The sequence below is a fragment of the Salarias fasciatus genome, chromosome 11, assembly GCF_902148845.1.
Source record: "Salarias fasciatus chromosome 11, fSalaFa1.1, whole genome shotgun sequence".
NCBI classification, from domain to species: Eukaryota; Metazoa; Chordata; class Actinopteri; order Blenniiformes; family Blenniidae; genus Salarias; species Salarias fasciatus.
The window spans coordinates 34,184,317-34,207,391 of record NC_043755.1 but is presented as its reverse complement, the minus strand read 5'-3'; the positions used below and the strand labels follow the sequence as shown (position 1 = coordinate 34,207,391).

General features: G+C 52.7%; 2 protein-coding genes across 3 annotated transcripts; both read left to right on the top strand.

Annotated features, from left to right (window-relative positions):
• Window positions 1-837: 837 nt before the first annotated feature.
• Window positions 838-9,220, top strand: LOC115397222 (ras-related protein Rab-25-like). The gene is made up of 5 exons (XM_030103444.1): window positions 838-1,077; window positions 5,626-5,821; window positions 6,078-6,271; window positions 7,344-7,424; window positions 8,110-9,220. The coding sequence occupies exons 1-5, from the start codon at window positions 1,041-1,043 to the stop codon at window positions 8,226-8,228; spliced, it is 627 nt and encodes a 208-aa protein (XP_029959304.1). The 5' UTR covers window positions 838-1,040; the 3' UTR covers window positions 8,229-9,220.
• A 1,205-nt stretch (window positions 9,221-10,425) lies between these two features.
• On the top strand, window positions 10,426-21,727 carry rab11al (RAB11a, member RAS oncogene family, like). 2 transcript variants are annotated; one of them, XM_030103324.1, is made up of 5 exons: window positions 10,426-10,700; window positions 16,702-16,897; window positions 16,986-17,179; window positions 18,478-18,558; window positions 20,177-21,727. In XM_030103324.1, exons 1-5 carry the CDS (start codon window positions 10,661-10,663, stop codon window positions 20,314-20,316), a joined length of 651 nt encoding a protein of 216 aa, XP_029959184.1. In that variant the 5' UTR covers window positions 10,426-10,660; the 3' UTR covers window positions 20,317-21,727. The 2 variants fall into 2 exon arrangements, with proteins under 2 accessions (XP_029959184.1, XP_029959183.1); XM_030103323.1 differs by lacking the exon at window positions 10,426-10,700 and adding an exon at window positions 16,051-16,121 and having other exon boundaries at window positions 16,673-16,897.
• Window positions 21,728-23,075: the final 1,348 nt, after the last annotated feature.

Here is a 23,075-nt window from a genome sequence, read left to right as displayed (position 1 = left end):
TGTTCTCTCTCTTCAGGTTCTGGAGTGTCTGTTCTAACTGAAAGATGGTGGAACCTTTATCTCTTTCTTCTCTACACTCTGTTTGTTTGTTTGTCTCTCTGTCTCTCCTCCTGTCTCTCTGTCCTCCTGTCTCTCTGTCCTCCTGTCTCTCTGTCCTCCTGTCTCTCCTCCTGTCTCTCTGTCTCTCCTCCTGTCTCTCTGTCCTCCTGTCTCTCCTCCTGTCTCTCTGTCTCTCTGTCCTCCTGTCTCTCTGTCCTCCTGTCTCTCCTCCTGTCTCTCTGTCCTCCTGTCTCTCCTCCTGTCTCTCTGTCCTCCTGTCTCTCTGTCCTCCTGTCTCTCCTCCTGTCTCTCTGTCCTCCTGTCTCTCCTGTCTCTCTGTCCTCCTGTCTCTCTGTCCTCCTGTCTCTCCTCCTGTCTCTCTGTCCTCCTGTCTCTCCTCCTGTCTCTCTGTCTCTCCTCCTGTCTCTCTGTCTCTCCTCCTGTCTCTCTGTCCTCCTGTCTCTCCTCCTGTCTCTCTGTCTCTCTGTCCTCCTGTCTCTCCTCCTGTCTCTCTGTCCTCCTGTCTCTCCTCCTGTCTCTCCTCCTGTCTCTCTGTCTCTCTGTCCTCCTGTCTCTCCTCCTGTCTCTCTGTCCTGTCGGCTGCAGCAGCTTCATGTTTCAGGATTCAAAATCAATCAAATAAAACTGAGCCAGAGTCTGATTCCACCTCCGTCCACCAGGAGGAGCCTGATGATCCAGCTCAGCTCCACCTGGAGGTCGCTCCACCTGTCTAACCTGCCCTCCACCTCCTGAGCCACGCCCCCTCCTCCTCCTCCTCCTCCTCCTCCTCCTGGAGACGCTGTGTGTTCTTGTCCAAACAGGTCGCCTCACACTGGGAGCAGCCGACACTCCTGCATGTGTGTGAGGAGTGTGTGAGGAGAGTGTGAGGACTGAGGAGTGTGTGAGGACTGAGGAGTGTGTGAGGAGGCTCTGAGGGTCCAGGTCTACTGACGCCCTCCTCCAGCCGGGCCCGGGGAGCCGACACGCTGGATGGACGCAGCATGGAGTCGGACGAGCCGTACAACTTCGTCTTCAAGGGTGAGTCCTGGTTCTCCGTTCTCGGTTCTCCCTCCTTCATCATTAACCGGCTGGCTTCCAGGAGCGCGGCTGTGTCCGCAGACGGCGGCGGTTTGAGTAGAAACGGACAAATGCAGCCAGGAGTGCAGCGCCGGGCCGGCGGCGGTTCTCCTGACGGCGTCTGCAGAAAACTGCTCCCAGCATTAACATTGAAACAGCAGCAGAGGAACGTTCAGGAGCAGTGCTGCTCCAATCAGGAGGGCCGAGAGTCACGAGGACACGCCCCTCAGGACGTCACATCACCACACGGTATCCCGATACCAGGAACATCCCGATACAGTATCACAATACCAGAAACATCACGATATGATGCCAGAAACATAACGATACGATATTCCAATACCAGAAACATCACGATGCCAGAAACATCACAATACGATATCACGATACCAGAAACATCACGTTACGATATCCCAATACCAGAAACATCACGATGCCAGAAACATCACAATACGATATCACGATACCAGAAACATCACGTTACGATATCCCAATACCAGAAACATCACGATGCCAGAAACATCACAATACGATGCCAGAAACATCACGATACGATGCCAGAAACATTAAGATACGGTATCACGATAGCAGAAACATCACGATACGATATTCCAATACCAGAAACATCATAACACCAGAAACATCCCGATACCAGAAACACCGATACCAGAAACATTGCGATACGATATCACAATACCATAAAAATCACAACACCAGAAACATCACGATACCAGAGACATCACGATATGATATCACGATACAGAAACATCTGAAGACACCTCATATGGACGGGTTGATATTTTTCCGGCCTCTTCAAACCAGATGTGAACGATGAAAGAGTCAGTTTGATCCTCAAAGCAACAAATCATCCCAACAGTCTGATAAATCCAGGAAACAGAAACAGGAAATGTTTCTTCAATGTCAAGGAAACGAGATGAAACGATCAGAAGGAAACAGAAAATCATCAAACTGAAGAACTGAAGTCAAGAGCTGGAGACCGAAAACAAGACGCGAAACAGCAACACAAAACTGTGAACAGGAGGATAAAACAGGGTGGAACCCAGAAAACATGCTGCAGTTAAAGAGCTAAATGACGATACATACTGAAAATGACTCATGTCAGAGGTTTTATCTTCAGCGAGTCTTCAGAGCAGCATTCAAAAGGAAAAATAATCACAATAATCATAAAGTAAACGTCTTCAATGGGAGGAAAACATACAATGCTCTTTCAAAGAACTATAATTAAATTTTAATTGAAGGAAACTCATAAATAACAACAATAAAATATAATGTGACTCAAAATGACCATAAGGAACAACCCCCCCAAAAATATGTCAAATGACTAAAAAGTGACAAATGTAGCAAATCGAGGAAGAGAAAATGATTAAAATGTCCAAACATTACAGAAGAGACACGTTAAAGCAGAAACATGAAAACGAGGCAAAAATGTTCATTAAGACAGAAAATAACTGAATGAGGCAGAAAGTCCTGAATCTGAAGAAGAACAAAACGACGAGCGCAGCAGGACGAGAAACAGGAACAACGAAACACTGAGCCACTCTAAGAAAACACACGGTTAGATCAGCAACCGAAAATACACAAACAACAACAAATTCACACACAAAACAAGCAACAAAATGACCAAGAAGAGAACTTTAATGACCCAAAGAAAGAAAAGGAGAATTAAACCATTGCAGAAAAACACTCAGCTGGAGGAACGAAGGAAGGAAGGAAGAAAGGAAGGAGACTCCCAGAGAGTAAACACCACTTTAATCTGCAGGTAAACCATGATTCACTGAGTCTGAAGACCTAAAACCAGGTCCTGACAGCAGCTCTTCTCCACAGGAACCTCTGGAAGCTTTTCAGAATAAGATGCTCTGTAATCTGGATGTGAGAGGAGGAAGATGCTCTATAATCTGGGAGTTCTTGTTCTTCTTCATAAAACTCTCCAAACCTCCAGGTCCTCGACGCCATTCACTAAAAAGTCTCGAAATAATCTGCGAATCAAAAACGGTAAATGAGAAAAATGTCATCTTATTTTGAAATCCAGTTTGTTTCTGACCAGTGTGAACAGAACGAGTTCTGGGTTTGATTCATCCCAGCAGCTGCTGTGGTTCCATCTGGTGGAGCATGAGAAACACACCCACCTCCACCCACCTCCATCCACCTCCACCCACCTCCATCCACCTCCACCCACCTACACCCACCTCCATCCACCTACACCCACCTCCATCCACCTCCATCCACCTCCATCCACCTCCACCCACCTCCACCCACCCGCTTCCACCTGCCTCTCTGCCTTCTCCCTCAGGTTCAGCCACTCAGCTCCTCGTGTTGTGACTGTTTCTGTTTCCTGTCTGACTGTTGGATGTTTTGGATCATTCTTCGTCTCATTCTGCCTGTTTTTTTGTTTGTTTGTTTGTTTTTTGTCACATTTTGCTTCAGATTTAGTTTTTTTCCAACTTTTCATGTCTGGAGCTCCTCTGGTGATCCTGAAGTTCACAGAAACAAACAGGCAGAAGAGTCGAGGCTGGTTTGAACTTTTCCCTCCAGACGGGAGCAGAAGGTCTCCTGAAGGTCGCCCGTCGCCGTGGAAACGGCTGCGACTGTTTACACAGGAAGTTACTGAGTGTCGGAGGAGGAAGGAGGGACGAAGCGGACGGAGTGAAGAGTAACGCAGCCTGTCAAACATTACTGAGGTTCCACTGCCTGCTGCACCGCCAAACACTGCAGCTCTGCCTCGGGGTTCGAACCGGGGTCCCTCTGACTCCAGGTCAAAACTCAACACAAACCGCAGTCTGGAGCCACGACGGAAAAGACTGGAAACAGGTCATAACAAGGCCTGGATTAGCATTAGCTTACCCCCAAATGTTAGCTTGTTTTTATGAAGAACAAAGATTAAGATTACAGAGCATCTTCCTCCTCTGACATCAGATTATAGAGCATCTTCCTCCTCTAACATCAGATTATAGAGCATCTTCCTCCTCTAATATCAGATTATAGAGCATCACCCCAAGACAGCGTCAACCACCCGCAGCCATCGGGCCCCGCCCCCAACATCTGGACCCCAAAGTGGCGACACCCCCATCGTCCCCTTCCGTGAAGTGATGGAGCCGATCAGCGCAAACCGTATTCAGCTCAGTGATCCTTTGAACAGCGCCACTCCCTATCCCTCAGATTACTGGCACTGCTCCCATTCCCTCAGATTAACCAGCACCGCTCCCGTTCCCTCAGATTAACCAGCGCCGGTCCCGTTCCCTCAGATTAACCAGCACCGCTCCCACTCCCTCAGATTAACCAGCGCTGCTCCCATTCCCTCAGATTAACCAGCACCGCTCCCGTTCCCTCAGATTAACCAGCACCGCTCCCGTTCCCTGAGATTAACCAGCGCCGCTCCCGTTCCCTCAGATTAACCAGCACCGCTCCCATTCCCGTTCCCTGAGATTAACCAGCGCCGCTCCCGTTCCCTCAGATTAACCAGCACCGCTCCCATTCCCGTTCCCTCAGATTAACCAGCGCCGCTCCCGTTCCCTCAGATGAAGCCGCCTCCCTCTGACTCAGCCTCTGACAACAGAAGCCCGGCGTGACTCAGCAGCGAGTGGCGGCGGCGGCGGCAGCTCGACCTGTTGGCGGTTCTCAGACCGGTTCCTCCTGATCGGTTCCCTCCTCGTGTCTCTCTTCACCTCAGAGGTTCTCACAGCTCTGGCTCCGCTCCAGGAAGTGCAGCTGATTATTTCAGTTTAAAACAGGAAGAGTTTTCCATAAATCCTGAAGCGTCCAGGAAGATGTTTGGTCCCTGAGTAACGAAGCAGGAACTCCTCCGCTTCAGAGACACACCTGCGGATCCAGAACCTGCTCAGGGTTTGGATTTCACAATATTTACTTTGCTTTTGCAACTCTGGTGTTTCAATAAATCCTCAAAACCAGAAACACTGAAACTGCAATAAACCTCACTCCCAGGATCCACTGGACAAAAGACGCCGCAGCCATTGGTAGTTTGACACCTGTATCAGTCACATGACGCCCCTGAAGGAACCCGGGTCGTTCCGGGAAGGACTGGACGTATTCAGAGATCAGCTGATGCGTCTTTTTTCAGAAGTAAAGTGACCGCCATGTTTCCACCATGTTGAGTAATAACAGAGCTAAAGGTTCCCAAAAAGCCAGAGAGAACCCTGGAGGGACGCCGTCCAGGCCGGGCCGGGCCGGGCCGGGCCGGGCCGGGCCGGGCCGGGCCTCTGCTGCTCCCAGCTTGTCCGGACTGATCTGGTCAGCTGACTGCTGTGAGTCTTGTTCGGGTGATTTTACCCAGGAAGGACTCACGTTATGGTTTGTCAAAGGTCAGCTCAGACTGATCCACGTGACAGAGCAGAATCTACAGTCGAGTTCTGTTGTTATGTTGTCCCCATCAGATGCTTCATTGCGGTATCGGTATCGGTATCGGTATCGGTATCGGTGCATTCCTACTGAACACGTCCGGCGCTGATGGCAGTGCCTCTGTCTGTCCCACAGTGGTTCTGATCGGAGAGTCCGGCGTGGGGAAGAGCAACCTGCTGTCCCGCTTCACCAAGAACGAGTTCAACCACGACAGCCGCACCACCATCGGGGTGGAGTTCAGCACCCGGACGGTGCACCTCAACGGCTGTACCATCAAGGCCCAGATCTGGGACACGGCGGGGCTGGAGCGGTACCGGGCCATCACCTCGGCGTGAGTCCACGGTCCGGTGGGGGGTGGGGACAGGGGGACTTTTTTTTTTGGGGGGGGGGGGGGGGGGGGGGGGGGGGGACAGCGTTCCCTTGTTCAGGGCTGTCTGGTGGGACCAAAAAACCAATTAAAAAAACAATTTAAATGAGAAAGTAAAAATATTATTCTGAATTAAAAACTCAGGTTCAAAAGCTCTTTCATATCCTCCTCCTCCTCCTCCTCCTCCTCCTCCTCCTCCTCCTCTTCCTCCTCCTCTCAGGTACTACAGAGGAGCAGTCGGAGCTCTGCTGGTCTTCGACATCACCAAGCACCTGACCTACGAGAGTCTGGAGCGCTGGCTCCGGGAGCTGTACGAACACGCCGAGCCCAACATCGTGGTGATGCTGGTGGGCAACAAGACGGACCTGGAGCCCGAGAGGTCGGTGCCGTCCGAGGAGGCCCGGGACTTCGCAGGTAGGAGGTCCACCCTGGAGAACCAGAGAGAACCAGAGAGAACGGTCAGTTACAGTAACCTCTGTGCTCTGAGTGAAGAGACTTCCTGTCCACAGTTCCATCCTCCTATGTGAGGGGACTCTATAGGACAAGGACACACTGCCAGGGTGTTGGGTCGGAGCATCAGTGCCCGTCCCCCAGAGAGGCGCCCGCCGCCACGGTGTGGAACCGAGCAAACGTAGATGTGCTCGACCTGCACAGACCTCAGAGAGGCAGAGAGAACTCATAGAGAACTCATAGAGAACTCCGCTCACCGGAGTCACCGGAGGGGTGGTGCCAGACTTGTAGCGGTGGACCTGGGTCATGTGTAAGACAAGCTCAGGGGTCTATATGGGCCCCCAGGGCTCCGTGGGCTTCCTGTGCAGCCCGACCCCCTGAGCATGGTTTTGACTTGGGGTTGCGCTGTGTCAGGACCGAGGCGACGGCTGAAGGCACCACCATCTATTCCCAGCAGGGATACCTGCATCTCTGTGACCCGCCCCGCAGTGCACCCCTGCAGGGGTGGCAGGGGGCAGGGGGCAGGGGGCAGGAGGCAGGGGGCAGGAGGCAGGAGGCAGGAGGCAGGGGGCAGGAGGCAGGGGGCCAATCGTAGCCACCCGGCGGACACACGGCGATACCAGAATAATGGCACCTGCGTTACCGGGCTCCACACCAAGTCAGCATCGGTACCGGGCGACGCCTGGCCGCGTTAGCAGGGCGGAGCACGCCGTACGCCATACGGACCCCTAGCAAGCTTCAGGGTAAACAAGAAGAAAGGCAGACCGGCCGTCCTGAGAGGGAGGGGCCCGGGGTGCTCGGGGGCCCGGGGTACTGGAGGCCGGCTGCCCTGCTCACACAGAGGGGGGTGGAGGTACTGCTGCCCCCCTCCAGACTTCCTGACACACCCATCTGCTCCTGCTGGAGGCGGAGTCAACCACCCAGTGGCCCCCCAGTGGTGTGTCTTCAACACTATCCAGGTCCTCAGCCGGGGGGGGTCAGTTCCCCCCCCCCGGCAGAGGACTCACTCTGGCCGATGTCCCTGTCTGTCCTCCAGAGAAGAGGGGCCTGCTGTTCCTGGAGACGTCCGCCCTCCAGTCCACCAACGTGGAGGCAGCGTTCAACAACGTCATGGCAGGTACGCGCACACACACACACACACACACACACACACACACACACACACACACACACACACACACTCCACACCGCACCGCTCCATGCTCGGCTCCACTCCTGGACCTGCTGAGAACCCGTTCACACACCAGAGGTCTCAAATGGAAACACCAAACTTTTCTTTCGGGGGTTCGTTTCCATGACAACGATGCTCAGAGCCACTAAAAATACTCAACTTTTTGGAAACAGTTCCCAAAGGCAGAAAGTTTTGAGAACTGTCAGGTTCCATCGTCCTGTAGACGGAGGAACCTCTGGTCCTGGTTCTGCTTCTGGTCCTGGTTCTAGTTCTGCACTAAACAGAGGTTCTGCACATGTTCAGTAGAGACAAGGATTCTTCAGCATGGGGACAGATGGGGAATTGAACCTGCAACCATCCAAATGAGAGTCAACCAGTCTCCAGACCTGAACCCTGCAGTGGTCTATCCAGTCTTTAGATCTCCCAGAGGAGAACCTCCCAGAGGCGAACCTGCTGACAGTTCTGTCACTGCGTACGTTCCCCCCTGGGTTCTTTAGCTGCTGAGAGCTGCTAACAGTTTGTTCTAAAGAGTTCTACAGGTTTCTTGACGCTTGGGGGCTTGGTTGGTGGTTCCAGCGGTTCCATCTCAGAACCCTGCGGTTCCAGCTCAGTGTGCCCGTCTGTTCCGTAGAGATCCACAGGAAGGTGACCAACAAGGAAATGATGCGCAGCTCCGTCAGTCCTCTGACCCTGAACAGGCCGGGAACCGAGAACAGCCAGGAGGGACGACCCTGCTGCAGGAACATCTGAGAACTGGACCTGCTGCAGGAACATCTGAGAACTGGACCTGCTGCAGGAACGTCTGAGGACAGAACCGTCTGAGGACAGAACCTGCTGCTCCTCTTTCTCTCCTGCCGCCACATATAAAGTGAAAATATTTAAATAAACGATAAAACACAATGAAGTCAATTGAAAGTTCCATGTTCTGTTCTAATGTTGACTTTAATACCCCTTTCCCACTGGTCAAAAAACCCATGAAAACCCGTTAATACCCGTTTAAACCCGCTAACACCCGGCTCCTCATGGCAGTGGGAAAGTGTTTAAATGGCATTCCGATCGACCCTGCAAGCGACCCGGGTTTTAATCGGCTCAGCTTCAGTGTGAAAGGCAGACCCAGGTCGATGCGGTAATTTACGTGATGACATTGACGTAGCATGGCTACGTTAGCGCGGCTACGTTAGCACGCTAGTTACTGTTCCTGGACACAGCGTGAGATTTCCTTCAAGATGACCCAGTGTTGGCAGGATAGCGAGACCAGAGAGCTCCTCCTGACCTGTGGGGAAGAGGAGATTCGTCCACAGGTAACGGGGACTGAGCTCCGCAGCATTGTTTAGCTTGCTTTGCTCTGTCACATTGATGATGTCATCAACGTGGGACCTCATCAGCGCAGGAAAAATCAGCCACGCAGCTCCCCAGCAGGCGGTGAGACCCGGGTCTGCAGGCGGAGGGGAAGGAGTCAAAAGCCGATTGTCAGCGGGTCGACCCGCTGGTGTCAGTGGGAAACGGGTTTTAGTCTGACACCAGTTTAAACTTCTGCTTCTAACTCTGCTGAAGATGAAGCGTCTGAAACATCCCGTCTCTCGCTTCAGATTGTGAAACTCGTCCCATTTCCTGTTTCAGGTTGTGAAACTCGTCCCGCCTCTCGGTTCTGTCAGATTTCACAGTAAAGCTCGTCATTGGTCGATCGGTTCTGCTGATGATCTGTTTTGGATTCATTGATCTTCTTTAGAAAAATAAATCATTTATCCAGAAGTTTCCTTCTCCGTTTGTTCTCATCTCAGTTTTCTACATTTCTGGTCGAGGTCACAGTTTCCCAGCATGCATCACTTCTTTACAGAGAAACGTGTATTAACAGGGAATCTGCTCCTCCTCCTCTTTCTCCTCTTCCTCCTCCTCTTCTTCCTCATCCTCCTCTTCCTCTTCATCCTCTTCCTCTTCCACACACAGACTTGAGCTTCTGACTGTGAAAATCAACATGTTCTGTCCCTTTTTCTTCTTCTGTTCATTTTTGTCATTTTCAGCCTATTCCATTTGGACTCGGCCTGATTAAACTGTCACCAAACGGCCTTTAAAACACAAACGAGGCCCAGTTTTCCCGGAAGCCGGAGGTCCGTGAACGCATCCCGGGGATCAGAAAACACCTGTGATCAGGGGCAACAGTCAGGAAGGCTGTGACCTTTTAATGACCTTCACCTGGGAGTGAAGGTCAAAGCAATGTGATAAAACTCACAAGAAAGCTTTATTTGGTGAGTCAAATGACGAGAATCCAGTTCAAACACATCATGAAAACAAGATATTCACACAGAGTGCTTTATGAAGCTGCAGCAGAAGTCTGGATTCTTGTGTTGAATGAGTCAGGACCTGCAGATGACGCTGTGTACAGTTTCATTTTCACAGTTTTCTGCCGCTTTTTCAACATGTTGTGTTATGAATAATGACGATAATGTGTTGATGAACATGAAGCAGGCTTCACGAGCATTTACAGTGATAAGACTGAAGAAGGACGGACAAATAAAGGGTCCGTTAAGGATGAGGATACAGAACAAGGAAGTGTGAAAGTGTAATAATAAACAAATGATCATGAATGTATGGAAGGAGAAAGAAGGAAAACAGCTTCAGGGAGATAAAAAACAAGATTAAAGACAAAACAGAAAAAAAGTAAAGTTCAATTAAAAGTGTGTGTGCGTATGTGTGTGCGCGCGCGGGCGCGTGCGTGTGCCTGCGCCCTGCTCGGGCCGGGATTCGAACCTGCGCCCTGCTCTCTCCGTCCCACGTCAGTCTACCTGTTGAGGCTCGGAACGGGATGACGTCACCGCTCTTCTGAAGCGTGACCGACGGGGCCGCGCTCCAATGCGGCGCGCGCTCCTGACAGGTGTCGGTCAGCTATTAGCCAGTAGCAGGGCGCGGGGGGCGGGGCCAAGCAGACGCCGTGACGTCGCGGCGTCGGCCGCGGCCAGTGACAGCGCGTGAGGAAGAGCAGGGAAACTTGTGCCGCTCCGGGACTTTGTTTACGTCCCGCCAGCGCCGCTTCGCCCGGAGACTCGCTTCAGCCTCGCGGGGGTTCAGCAAGTTTGACGTCCGCGCGACACTCGTGCTGCCGCGCGCGCCGCTCCGTGAAGAAGTGAGCCGAGGACCGGCAGAAGTTTGACCGACTTCGGGAGGAGAAACGACGCGGCGGAAGAATGAGCAACAGGGAGGACGAGTACGACTACCTGTTCAAAGGTGAGTCCTCACGGGGGGGACGGGGACGGGGACGGGTCCCCGCGGGGGGACGGGGACGGGGACGGGGACGGGTCCCCGCGGGGGGAGGGGGACGGTCCGGGTCCGACTGCCCGTTCAGAGGGGAGTCAGGAGACACCTGCGGGGGCTGGAGTCACCTGATGCCGCCTCAGCAGCCGAGCTGGTCCGCTGAGGGGAAGAGGAGACCGCCTGTTCGGCCCGGTTCGGCCCGGTTCAGGTTTGTTTATCCCGGTTCAGCCCGGTTCAGCTTTGTTTAGCCCGGTTTAGCCCAGTCCAGTCCTCTTTAGCCCAGTTCAGCCCAGAACAGTCCTCTTTAGCCCGGTTTAGCCAGGGTCCAGCCCTGTGTGACCCGGTACAGTCCGGTCTGACCCAGTCCAGCCCTATCTGAACCGGTCCATTCCAGACTGACCCAGTCCAGCCCTATCTGAACCGGTCCATTCCAGACTGACCCAGTCCAGCCCTATCTGAACCGGTCCAGTCCGGTTTGACCCAGTCCAGCCCTGTGTGACCCGGTCCGGCCTGGCAGTGAACCAGAACCAGAGACAGAACTGAACCATTGAATTCAGGGTTTACATCATGTGATCAGTTAATCGATCAGATTAATTAATCTCTTTAACTCAGACCAGCGGAGACGCTGCTGGTTTCTCTGAAGACGTCTGTCTTCGTTACAGTTTCTGGGAGAAGGATGCAGGTCAGTGTTTGATTGTTGATCGAACTTCATGACAATGCTTGAGTTTAAGAAGTGGGTCTGGTTCAGAACCAGAGCCGGTCTGAGGGATCCGGTGGACCCAGGGAGGAGAACCTCCGGATCAGTTCCTGCTGCTCCATCTGACTTTATTGACATCTGACTTCCTCACAGTGTGACAATAAAACACAAAGTGCTTCACAGCAGCAACACAGTGAGACACACACACACACACACACACACACACACACACACACACACACACACACACACAAACATTTGACCTTTGTTTTGGTTGTGAATCCTGGACTGAAGCTTCTGGCCTCAGAAGCAGAATGGATCTTTGTTTCCAGCAGAGGGAAGCTGACAGAGTCCCTGCTGAGCGACTTCCTGGTGACCTCTTGACCTCCGGAGGCTCCTCCGCCGCTCGGCCGGGTGTTTGGGTGTTCCCTGCTCAGGTGTGTCGGTCGCTTTCTGTCGGGTGAAAAGGCTTGGAGGAGGAGGAGGCGCAGCGCCGCCGCTTCAGGCTGTGGAACCGGAAAAACCCGCCTGCAGCCGGTTTGGCGTGAAGCTGCCCGAGAGGAGGCGGCTCCCCGGGGACCGGCGGCGCCGTGCGGCGTGGACACGGCGAACGCCACGGCTCCGCCTCTCGCCTGCTCCCACCTGCTTCTGTCACTCATGATGGTGGATGACGGCAGAAGTCCAGCTGACGCAGAGTCACACCGCCGTCGACCGGCTGCACTGAACGCCGCCTTTTCACCACCGCCACGCCGCCTTTTCACCACCGCCACGCCGTAACAAAGAAGCAGCGAACAAACCAACTCTTCCAAAAGAAAGCTAACTGCTGTTCAGTCATGCTAATGCTAATCATGGCTGCTGTAGATACAGGCTATTGCTAATCACAGCTGTTGTAGATACAGGCTGATGCTAATTGTAGCAGTTGTAGACACAGGCTAATCACAGCTATTGTTGATATAGGCTAATGCTAATCATAGCTAATATACATATGTGTAGGTACAGGCTAATGCTAATCACAGCTATTGTAGATACAGGCTAATGCTAATCGTAGTTGTTGTAGTTACAGGCTAATGCTAATCATAACTGTAGTAGATACAGGCTAATGCTAATTGTAGCAGTTGTGGATACAGGCTAATGCTAATCGTAGCTGTTGTAAATAGAGGCTAATGCTAATTGTAGCTGCTGTAGACACAGGCTAATGCTAATCACAGCTATTGTTGATACAGGCTAATGCTTATCATAGCTAATATACATAGTGTAGGTACAGGGTAATGCTAATCACAGCTATTGTAGATACAGGCTAATGCTAATCAGAGCTGTTGTCGATGCAGGCTAATGCTAATGTGGCCTCAGCAGGACTGGGTTGATCAGTAAGGCTCCAATAAACAGATGTTCAGTGAAATCACAACACAGTAGCTGAGGCTAATGCTAAAGCTAAAGCTGGCAGTTGAATAAAGAGAGAAAGCGCCACGCTGCAGCAGTTCAGTGTTGAGCTAACGTGGACATCTGGGACAGAGAACCGTCCCGCTGAAACGGAGGCGTCACGCCGACGTGGGGTTGTCAGGGTTGTGAGCGGCGAGGCGGCGAGGCGGCGGCGGCGGCGTGGCCGACGTCACCGGCAACATATCGTCCGGTACAATAGAAGGCTGGCGGATCTTTGTCCTGAAGAATTCCGAGTCAGCGTTGAGGTGTGTGAGAGGGCGTGTCAGGCGGCCGCCGCTCGACCTGTCTGGTGACGGGGATGGAACAGTCCTCCGCCCAGCGCCTGCTGCCGAGCTGAAGCGGAGAACGGAGAAGCGCTCTGCGGGGCAGCGCTGCTTTTTCCACCCTCCTTTCAAAACGGGCCGCGTTGCTCAAACGCCGGCCGTTTGAGGAGGTTTCAACATTCCTGAACAGGTTCCTGTTTCCCAGAGCGGCGCGTTGAGCTGCTGGCTGCGGACGCTTGTTTTCAACACCCTGACTCACCTGAACAGCACCGCTCGCCTCGGCCCGTCTGTGTTTCAGGACCAGGTCTGCAGGTTTTTCTGGACCACAGCAGGTTCTGGTTGAATGTTGTCTCCATGGTTTTGACGGCGACGTCCAGCCACCATGTGGGATTAAAAAGCAAGGCATTGTGTTCTTCAAGTTAGCATGTAGCGTCCGAATAGCATGTGTTCAGACTCCTGGTAAATGTTCTACACTTATAAAGCACTTTCACCCTGCACTGACGGAGCCCGAAGCGCTTTACACTGCATGATCACATTCACCCATTCACACACATTCACACACATTCACACACCAGTGCAGGAGCTCAGTCTGTCCACTGGGGGTGTCTGTGGGTCAGTGAGGTCCAGGTTAGGATCAGCCTTGGTTCTAGACGTGGTTCTAGACGTGGTTCTAGACGTTCACGGCTGCAGCAGTTCACAGGACTGACTGTTGTTTTGGGGCTTTTTGAATAAAGTTGATTTGAATTGACACCATGTCTCCAGAGCCGGTCTCTGTGTCCGGGGATCGGGTCTCCGGGCCCCTGCTGTCGGCTGCCACCCAGTCCACACTGAGCCCGGTCCCCACGGTTCCCTCGGGAGTGGTGGGTCTGCCGTAGGGTGGGCCCAAGTTAGCCCTTCGGGTTGAGCCCAGTCGGGCCCCGTGGGCAAAGGCCTAACCCCAGGCCTGGCTCCAAGGAGGGCCCCGGATCCAGGGTGGGCCCCGGATCCAGGGTGGGCCCCGGATCCAGGGTGGGCCCCGGAACCAGGGTGGGCCCCGGCTGCGCCACACCAGGCAACGTCATGGTCCTAGATTTAAACTTCCTCACAGGGGCTGTTGACCTGCATCAGTCTGGCCCGTCACCCAGGACCTGTTTGCCATGGGGGACCCTACCAGGGGCAGAAAGCCCCGACAACAGGGCTCCTGGGGTCAGTCAGGGGCTCAACCCCCCACCCCCCGCCCCCCAACGGTGTCGTGGGAGTTCAACCAGTCCACGTGTGTTGTGGATTTGGAGAGAGTGTTCGGCCGCGTCCCTCATGGTGTCTGGTGGGGGGTTTGGGAGTGCGGAGTCCGGGGCACCTTGTTCAGGGCCGTCTGGTCTCTGGAGGAGTCTGGTCCGCATTGAAGGCAGTAAGTCAGACCTGGTCCTGGTGCATGTTGGACTCCAGCTGGGCTGAACTTTGATGTATGAAGGTGGATCTATTATTGTTTTCATCGTTTGTTCTAGATTTAAAGGACCTATATCATGCAAAATCCACTTTTTTAGGGTTTTCAGCATGCCACAAAGTTGAGTTCCCTTTCAAACCACCCCAGAATGTTATTTGCCTTCATCCACCATGTCTGAGTAATCTCTTCAGTCTGCTGCTCTCTACAGCAGCCCCTCCCTTCGGGTAGAAAACAGCTGGTTTGAAACTCTTCAAACCTAAGTACGTCACAAAGCTGAACTCCTCCCACCACTCTTCTCCCCCCCCACCCCCGCCAGACAACACCCCACTGTCCTCTGACCAGCAGCTGATTCGCATTTTCCACTGAGGAGCCCCCCCCCCCCAACGCCCTCGGCAATCAGCGTTGCTGCTGTTTTGTATCTTACGGATTACGGAGATAAACTTTCACCATCGTCTGAAAGCAACAATCAAGCAAGAGCAAGAGTCTGGAGGGTCTGGAGGGTCTGGAGGGTCTGGAGGGTCTGGAGGGTCTGGAGGGTCTGGAGGGTCTGGAGGGTCTGAAGGGTCTGGAGGGTCTGGAGGGTCTGAAGGGTCTGAAGGGTCTGAAGGGTCTGAAGGGTCTGGAGGGTCTGAAGGGTCTGGAGGGTCTGGAGGGTCTGAAGGGTCTGAAGGGTCTGAAGGGTCTGAAGGGTCTGAAGGGTTTGGAGGGTTTGGAGGGTCTGAAGGGTCTGAAGGGTCTGAAGGGTCTGAAGGGTCTGAAGGGTTTGGAGGGTCTGAAGGGTCTGAAGGGTCTGGAGGGTCTGGAGGGTCTGAAGGGTCTGAAGGGTCTGGAGGGTCTGAAGGGTCTGAAGGGTCTGAAGGGTCTGGAGGGTCTGAAGGGTCTGAAGGGTCTGAAGGGTCTGAAGGGTCTGGAGGGTCTGAAGGGTCTGGAGGGTCTGCGCTTGGTGAGTTTCTCACAGGAAAAGACGTTTTCGCGTGTCTTTGCATGTAGAGAAGCTAAAACTAAAGAGCTAAAGCTAACCCTTAGAGAAGCTAACCAGCGTATTTGTTTTGAAGCGCTGATTGGTTGAAGTAGCTGTCAGTCAAAGTCCACAGGGGGAGAGGCGGGATTTCAGTGAACCAGAGCGTTTTCTCTTCCGGGTTTCAGAATTAGCCCCAGAAAATCTTTTATTTCACACAAAATGACTTTTCGTTAGAGCCAAAAATAAACTGTTACCATGTTGATGCCAATAATAGGGTTTGGACGAGCTAAAAAAGCAGGATACAGCCCCTTTAACATTTTTCTGTCGTTGTTCTCATTGGCCATTTCATTTATTGCTGACAGCGACATTGTTTCTGTAACCGGAACTTGAAGAAAGTACACCATCGTACTTCCTGTTGCTTCGGCTGTGAGCTGCGCCGTGGGGTCGCACGGTTCCTTCCCGTCTCTGCTCTGTGTTTTTGTTTCGTCCTGTGGATCGCTTGTGACACTTTGGAACAAACGTTGCTTTTCTAAACTTTTCACGGCGTGGAGTGGATGGTTAGGACAGCCTCTGGAGACAGGCGTACGCCAGGACGACCAGCAACTCACAGGTGATGCGTGAATCACTCTGGAAATGTCACTTTTTGTTCCGATGTAAATAAAGGCTGAGAAATGTTTTTTTTTTTTCCACCGTGGTGCTTCTTGTACATCATCTGATTAACTTTTGGAAAATTCCTGTCATTCGGAGTTGAGAGCAGAAGGTTTCTGGTTGGATAGAAGTAACTTTGAGCCTGAGTTTGTCTGGAAAAGGAATCGTTTGGGGCCGAAGCCGTGCGTCTGCATGGTCCGCCTCATGAGAGCAGAGAGTTCCTCTGCCAGGCCGTTAGGGGGCGCTGCAGCTCTGTAGCTCCGCCTCTGCTGCCGAGGCCTGATGAAGCCGATCAGGACTCGACGGCATCCGGGCCGTCTTCCTGTCGGTCAGGCCGGAGTTTTCCAGAAAGACTCGTCGGCGTCGGCGTCGGCGTCGGCGTCCGGCGAGGCGTCCGCTCCCCAAGGTGTCCCTGCACGCAAATCTGTCCTCGAGAAAGCTGTCCACGCCTGTGCAGCTCGTCAGACGCTGCCCTGTCGTCTGATCCCCGACCGATCCTATTGACCGGTCCAGAACCGTCCCCTCCTCCGCCTGTCTTGCAGTGGTGCTGATCGGGGACTCGGGCGTCGGGAAGAGCAACCTGCTGGCCCGCTTCACCCGCAACGAGTTCAACCTGGAGAGCAAGAGCACCATCGGGGTGGAGTTCGCCACGCGCAGCATCCAGGTGGAGGGCAAGACCATCAAGGCCCAGATCTGGGACACGGCGGGGCAGGAGCGCTACCGGGCCATCACCTCGGCGTGAGTCCACGGTCTGGGGACGGCGGGGGGCGGGGGGCGGGGGACGGGGGGGCAGCACAGCGTGACGGCGGCACCCCGTGTCCTGCAGGTACTACCGCGGCGCCGTGGGCGCCCTGCTGGTCTACGACATCGCCAAGCACCTGACGTACGAGAACGCGGAGCGCTGGCTGAAGGAGCTGCAGGACCACGCCGACAGCAACATCGTCATCATGCTGGTGGGCAACAAGAGCGACCTGCGCCACCTGCGGGCCGTGCCCACCGACGAGGCCACCGCCTTCGCAGGTGAGGCTCCGCCCCCGCCACCGGCCCGGCGCCGGTTCTCTAAAGCAGAACCGCACATAGTATGAGAACAGATCCAGTCAGTACTGGACCCCGATGATCCCGGATCAGTACTGATTCACCACGGGCACCGTTATCCAGGAGCTGGTTTCCATGGCGACCAGTCTCAGTTAAAACACTAAGTCCTGGTGAACATGTCCACCAGCGTTCCGCCTGGTTCTCCGTCTCCTGTTGGATTTCTCTAGCTTTGAAGAAAAGAAAGCGACGGAGATGCAGGTGGGAAGTGAGAGCGCTGAAGGAATTGAGAACATTTTCAAAATAAAACTCAGCGCAGACTCAAGGAAACTTTAATGTACGTTTTCAAATTAAAGGAGCTGTTGTGAGTGTGTGATCAGCTGATCAGTCGTTTCTCTTCATGAATAGTAGAGTGATCAATACGACTGATCGGTACAGCTTTCAGTCCCAGCTGCTGTCAGTCAGTCAGTCTGCAGTCGTGGAATCTTTTAGGTTTTCAGATTTTATCAGACGACTTCTGTCCTGAAAATTCAGATTTAGATTGTTCCCCATCAGAAAGCCTGGAAACCTTTTCTGATCAGTTTCAGGAAGTTAAGCAGGCTTTTTACCAACTGCCACACACACACACACACACACACACACACACACACACACACACACACACCCAGACCGGCCGCTGTGACTCACCTCCACGCCATGTGATCTCGCCGCCCTTTAAAGAACAAACGGCTCCAAACCAGACGGAGACCCGCGTGTCGCAGCACTGCTCCTCCTCTGGGGGGCGCCACAGGAAACAGGAAGTCAGTGTTTCAAGGGGAGCAGAAACGGGATGATTTGATTGGGAGGAGGAGCTGCCATCAGCCGAACTCGTCTCGTCAAACACAAGTCTTTTAAAGTTTTAGTTTTTCATCGCATGTCTCCCATTAATCACATTTTAATCTGCGTTTTAGAAATTTGGTTATTTTTGCGTTTCCAGCCCATTCCAAGTTTGAAATAGTCCAGAACACAGGCGGAACAGACGCCCAGCTGGACCGGACAGGGTCAAATAGACAACGGCCCATAATGCACCTGTCCCAGTGACAGGAAGATGAACGGATCAGACTCAGGACTGGGTTCTGCTTTTCTCTCCGCTGTTTCTGCTCTGAGCTGATTGGTTCACCCTGAACTCTGAGCCGAGGTCATGTGACCGCCGTGAGCATGTTACTTAGAGTGTGTGTGTGTGTGTGTGTGTGTGTGTGTGTGTGTGTGTGTGTGTGTGTGTGTGTGTGTGTGTGTGTATGTTCCAGAGAAGAACGGTCTGTCCTTCCTGGAGACGTCGGCGTTGGACTCCCATAATGTGGAGCAGGCCTTCCAGCAGATCCTGTCAGGTGAGCCCCGCCCACTTCACTGAGCTGCCCCCCCCCCCACACTGCCCCCCCGCATCCCCCCTGCCATCTCTCCTGCCGTCCCCCTGCCGTCCCTCCTGCCGTCCCTCCTGCCGTCCCCCCTGCCGTCCCCCCTGCCGTCCCTCCTGCCGTCCCCCCTGCCGTCCCTCTGAAAGCGTCCAGAGCCGGGCTCGGGCAGTACCTGCCTTTCGCCACCAGATGGCAGCAGAGTCCAGCAGATGGGGATGTGCAGCTTTCTGGGAAGCTCAGCTGATCAGTGCTGAAGGGAACCCACCAGCAGCTCCGGGTCAGGGACCCCGGTTCGAGCCCTGCAGGTCATTAAAGCCAGCGGGCAGTTCACACCCGGAACTCTCCCTGCTCCTCCTTCAGATCTGGCATCAGACGGGGGTTCTTCTCGCTGTGAGGGGCGGTGTTGACCACTGCACCTCCACTGTGATGATCCACGATCAGACTTTAACTCAAGTCGTTGTTGAAATCACAGCTTTTCTCACAGGCTGTGCAGAGACTCGCTCAACCAGCTAACGAGTTACTTTGGTTAACCTGTTTACTGCCTGAGTGTGAATTTACTAACCAGAGAGACGCAGAGTGCAGTCCACTGATACTCAGTAAAATAATATTTTTATATTAATGATCATAAATTAATAATAATATATTTATATAATAATAATTTTAAAAATTATTGATGAGCAATTTTCACTTATTATTATTATTATTATTATATTATTGTATATTGTATTGTATAATTGTATTTATTATATATTTATTATATATATATTTCCTGTTAAGTTTTTAAGATCGCTGTACGTACAGTTAGCTCTTCTTGTCTTTAGCTTCTATGATTTGCACTATTTCTTGTTCTTTCTTGCACCGTTTGTTGCTTTCATCGCTGTGTTCTTCGAGCCTCGTGCAGCTCTACGTTTCTCCACTGAGAGATTCAGAAAGTCTTCTGTTCTGTATCTGTATTAGTGTAGCATTAGCATTAGCATTAGCATTAGCATTAGCTGAACTGTCGATACTGTAAAGGTCAGAATCATGTAGCTCATCTGAAGTTCCAGCAGCCAGAGGGGGAAGATGCTCTATAGCAGGGATGGGCAACTGGTGGCCCGTGGGCCGCGTACGGCCCACACCTTCCCTCCGTACGGCCCCCCAATGAATTTTTTGAAAAGAAAAAAGTGTCTTTTGCTGCACACATTCAGTTGCAATGACATACTTTGGCCACCAGATGGAACGTCCGCGGCAGCCTCCACCAGTGCAGAAGAGAGAGGCACAAGGCCGGCTACCCCCCCCCCCCCCCCCCCCCCCCCCCCACCCCCGACCCCACCCAACAATTTCCCGGGAGCATGGCCCGCCACCGGGGGCATCAAGAAAAATGTGGCCCTTTCCATCATATAAGTTGCCCATCCCTGCTCTACAGTCTGGATCCTCCCAGAAACAGAAGCTTTTGGTCTGTTAATTCTCATCAGTGTGGATTGAGGCTAATGCTAAAGCTAAAGCTAGCGGTCCCTGCAGTGAGTTTCCATGCTGGTCTGGGTTTGTCCTGCTGGACCGATCACTAACGTCCCCACGTCTCTGTGTCTCCCTGCGTCTGTCTGTCCCTCAGAAATCTACCACATCGTGTCCCAGAGGCAGATGTCCGGACGCAGCGACTCCGACTTTTCTCCGGCGTCCAACGTGGTTCCCATCACCGTGGAACCGACCCAGAACTCCTCCAGCAAGGGCATGTGCTGCCAGAGCAACTGAACTCCGCTGCTGCTGCCGCTGCTGCTCCATCACCTCCTCCTGCTGCTCCTCCTCTTCCTCCTGCTGCTCCATCACCTCCTCCTCCTCTTCCTCCTCCTCCTCCTCCTCCTCCTCTTCCTCTTCCTCCTCCTCTTCCTCCTCCTCTTCCTCTTCCTCCTCCTCCTCCTGCGCTGTAATGTTTCCTGTTCTGTTTCTCTTTATAAAATCTCCATCGTCATTTTCTTTGAGCTCCGTTTCTCCAGGCCCGTCAACACCTCCACACACTCCAGCAGTTCCCAACCACAGGTCCAGGGCCGCTTCAGGGGACGCCACAGGTCTCAGGAGCGGCCGGCGCTCTGCCTGATTGGACGCTGTTAAATTTAGTTTTGCACTTTTTTGATTGAAGGCGGGTTCAGAAACGATGAGGGAAACGACAGGGCTCGGTGGGTGGGCGTGTCCTCTGAAGGTGGGCGTGTCCTAGGGGGTGGGCGTGTCCTCTGAAGGTGGGCATGTCCTCCAAAGGCTTGTGGTATGAGGAGCAGGGTGCTTGACCTTTGACCCTGAGCCTACCCCGGGCTGCGGCTCCTTCACGCTGGCGTCCGTAGCCAATCAGAGACCTGCTGGACCTCGGCAGCCTTTCTGAGGGCCTGTTGCTACGGCAACTATTTCAAGCGAAGACAGACCTTTGGAGTGTTTTGGGGTCTTTTAGACCACAGAGCTCTGAACAGAACTCTGGAAATCCGTCTCCATGGAAACAACGGAAACTCTGGTCCAGAGCGTCGCGACTCCCGGTCCACTTTCTCCTGGTGCTGGTCCTGGTCCTGATCCTAGTCCTGGTGGTCTGGTTTAATTACCAACAGCACTAACTCGTGGACAGACATGAGAACATGGTTTACAGCGTTTCTGCTGTTTCCGTGGAAACAGACGATTTCAAAAACTTGCTGCGAACTGTTGAGGTGAAACTTTTGAAAACAAAAACTGAAGTGTTTTCAGCTGAAACTCTAACGGCTCCGAGGCTCTGGAGGCCCTGCTGCCGGAGATCTGCTGGCTTCTGGTGGTTTTCTGGGGGTGAGGGGGGCGGGGGCGGGGTGAGGGGGGTTCAGAGTAGCTGCTGTCTCGTAGCAGGATGAAGGTCTGGACCATATCTCTGGAGAGGAGGCGGTGAGAGCGATCGGCTTCAGGGTTCAGGGTTCAGGGTTGGTTGAGGGTTCAGGACCGGTTCAGGGTCTCTCAGTGGAGCAGGAGGAGGAGGATGGGGGGGGGGGGGGGGCAGACTTGGTCCAGGGGTCCTGGGCTGCAGCTCTTCTCTTCAGTTTCTTAAACTGGTGTCGGTTTGTTTGTTTTTTATCTTCTATTCTAATATGTGTATATTTGAACTTTGACCTGCGTCTGTAAAAACAGTAAAGTCAAATAAAGCAAGTCCTTTGTTACAGCCGGGCTCTGCTGCGTCTCTCTGGGATGGAGGGAATCGAACCGTCCACTCCACACGTAGAAACACTCACATCGAGCTCCATGTCTGCGTCGTCCTTTCATCGTCCAGACCACCGCTGACTCCAGTTCTCTTAAAACAAAGCGTTTTTAAATCAGCAGGACTAAATGGAGACATTTCCCATCGATACGTTCCCCGATTGAACCTGAAGCCTCGTTTCCCTCAATCACCTCGTTTTGAGGATTAAAACTGAAATATTCTTCATTTCAAATATTTTACATTTCCACATCAAACTCAGACATGAGATGTTAAACTAAAATCTTGTTTGTGGGAATTTTTCCAATCATTTCCCTAAGAGAGAAAATTACAGCGAACCCGGCGAGTGTTCTGTGTTCTCAGCGTTCCGGTAAAAGAATTCTGAGAAAATTCCCAGAAAACTGACAAGATCCGACTGAGAACAACCATCCCGAACAAGTCCGCTGTGCCTCACCATACTCTGACGTAGAGACGTCATTAAAATATCAAAACATTGCCATTTTGTCCTCTATCCAGGTGTGAAAACCTCTTTTCAATAACTTCTATCAAATTTAAACTGTGAGCTTTAAAGTGTGGTGAGAATTTCAGTTGTTTCTGGAGTTTATAATGGGAGTGTAGTGGAGAGGGCTGGAGGCTCTGGATTTAACCGGGAAAAAGGTTTTCTCTTGGCCACATGGCCACAGTTCTGGCTCAGTCTTCACGTACATCAAAACGTAGGAATTTTTCTTGTGATTCTCCCAACGCTTTCATTTTGTCTCCATCTCAAACGGTTCTCTCTCCACATGCATTTGTTTGAGGAGAGTGCAGATTTTTCTCCCATCCGCTCCAATGCATGAACAGAGAGATTTTCTCCCTGAATCCAAAATTCACACATTTCTACAAACTGGCTGTGGATGAATGGATGAATCTACAGACGGGAAAACCTCAGGATGAATCCATGAAAAGCTTCTGACGCTCACAGTGAAAAAAACATCTATTTCATCTCTGGGTTCTGGAGAAACGACATTTCTTCAACCAAACAAACTGGATGAAAAACTACTGAATCACTGTCATGGCTGCTGAGAGCAGCTGGTCTCCATGGTAACACACACACCTGCTGAGAGCAGCTGGTCTCCATGGCAACACACACACCTGCTGAGAGCAGCTGGTCTCCATGGCAACACACACACCTGCTGAGAGCAGCTGGTCTCCATGGCAACACACACCTGCTGAGAGCAGTTGGTCTCCATGGCAACACACACACCTGCTGAGAGCAGCTGGTCTCCATGGCAACACACACACCTGCTGAGAGCAGCTGGTCTCCATGGCAACACAC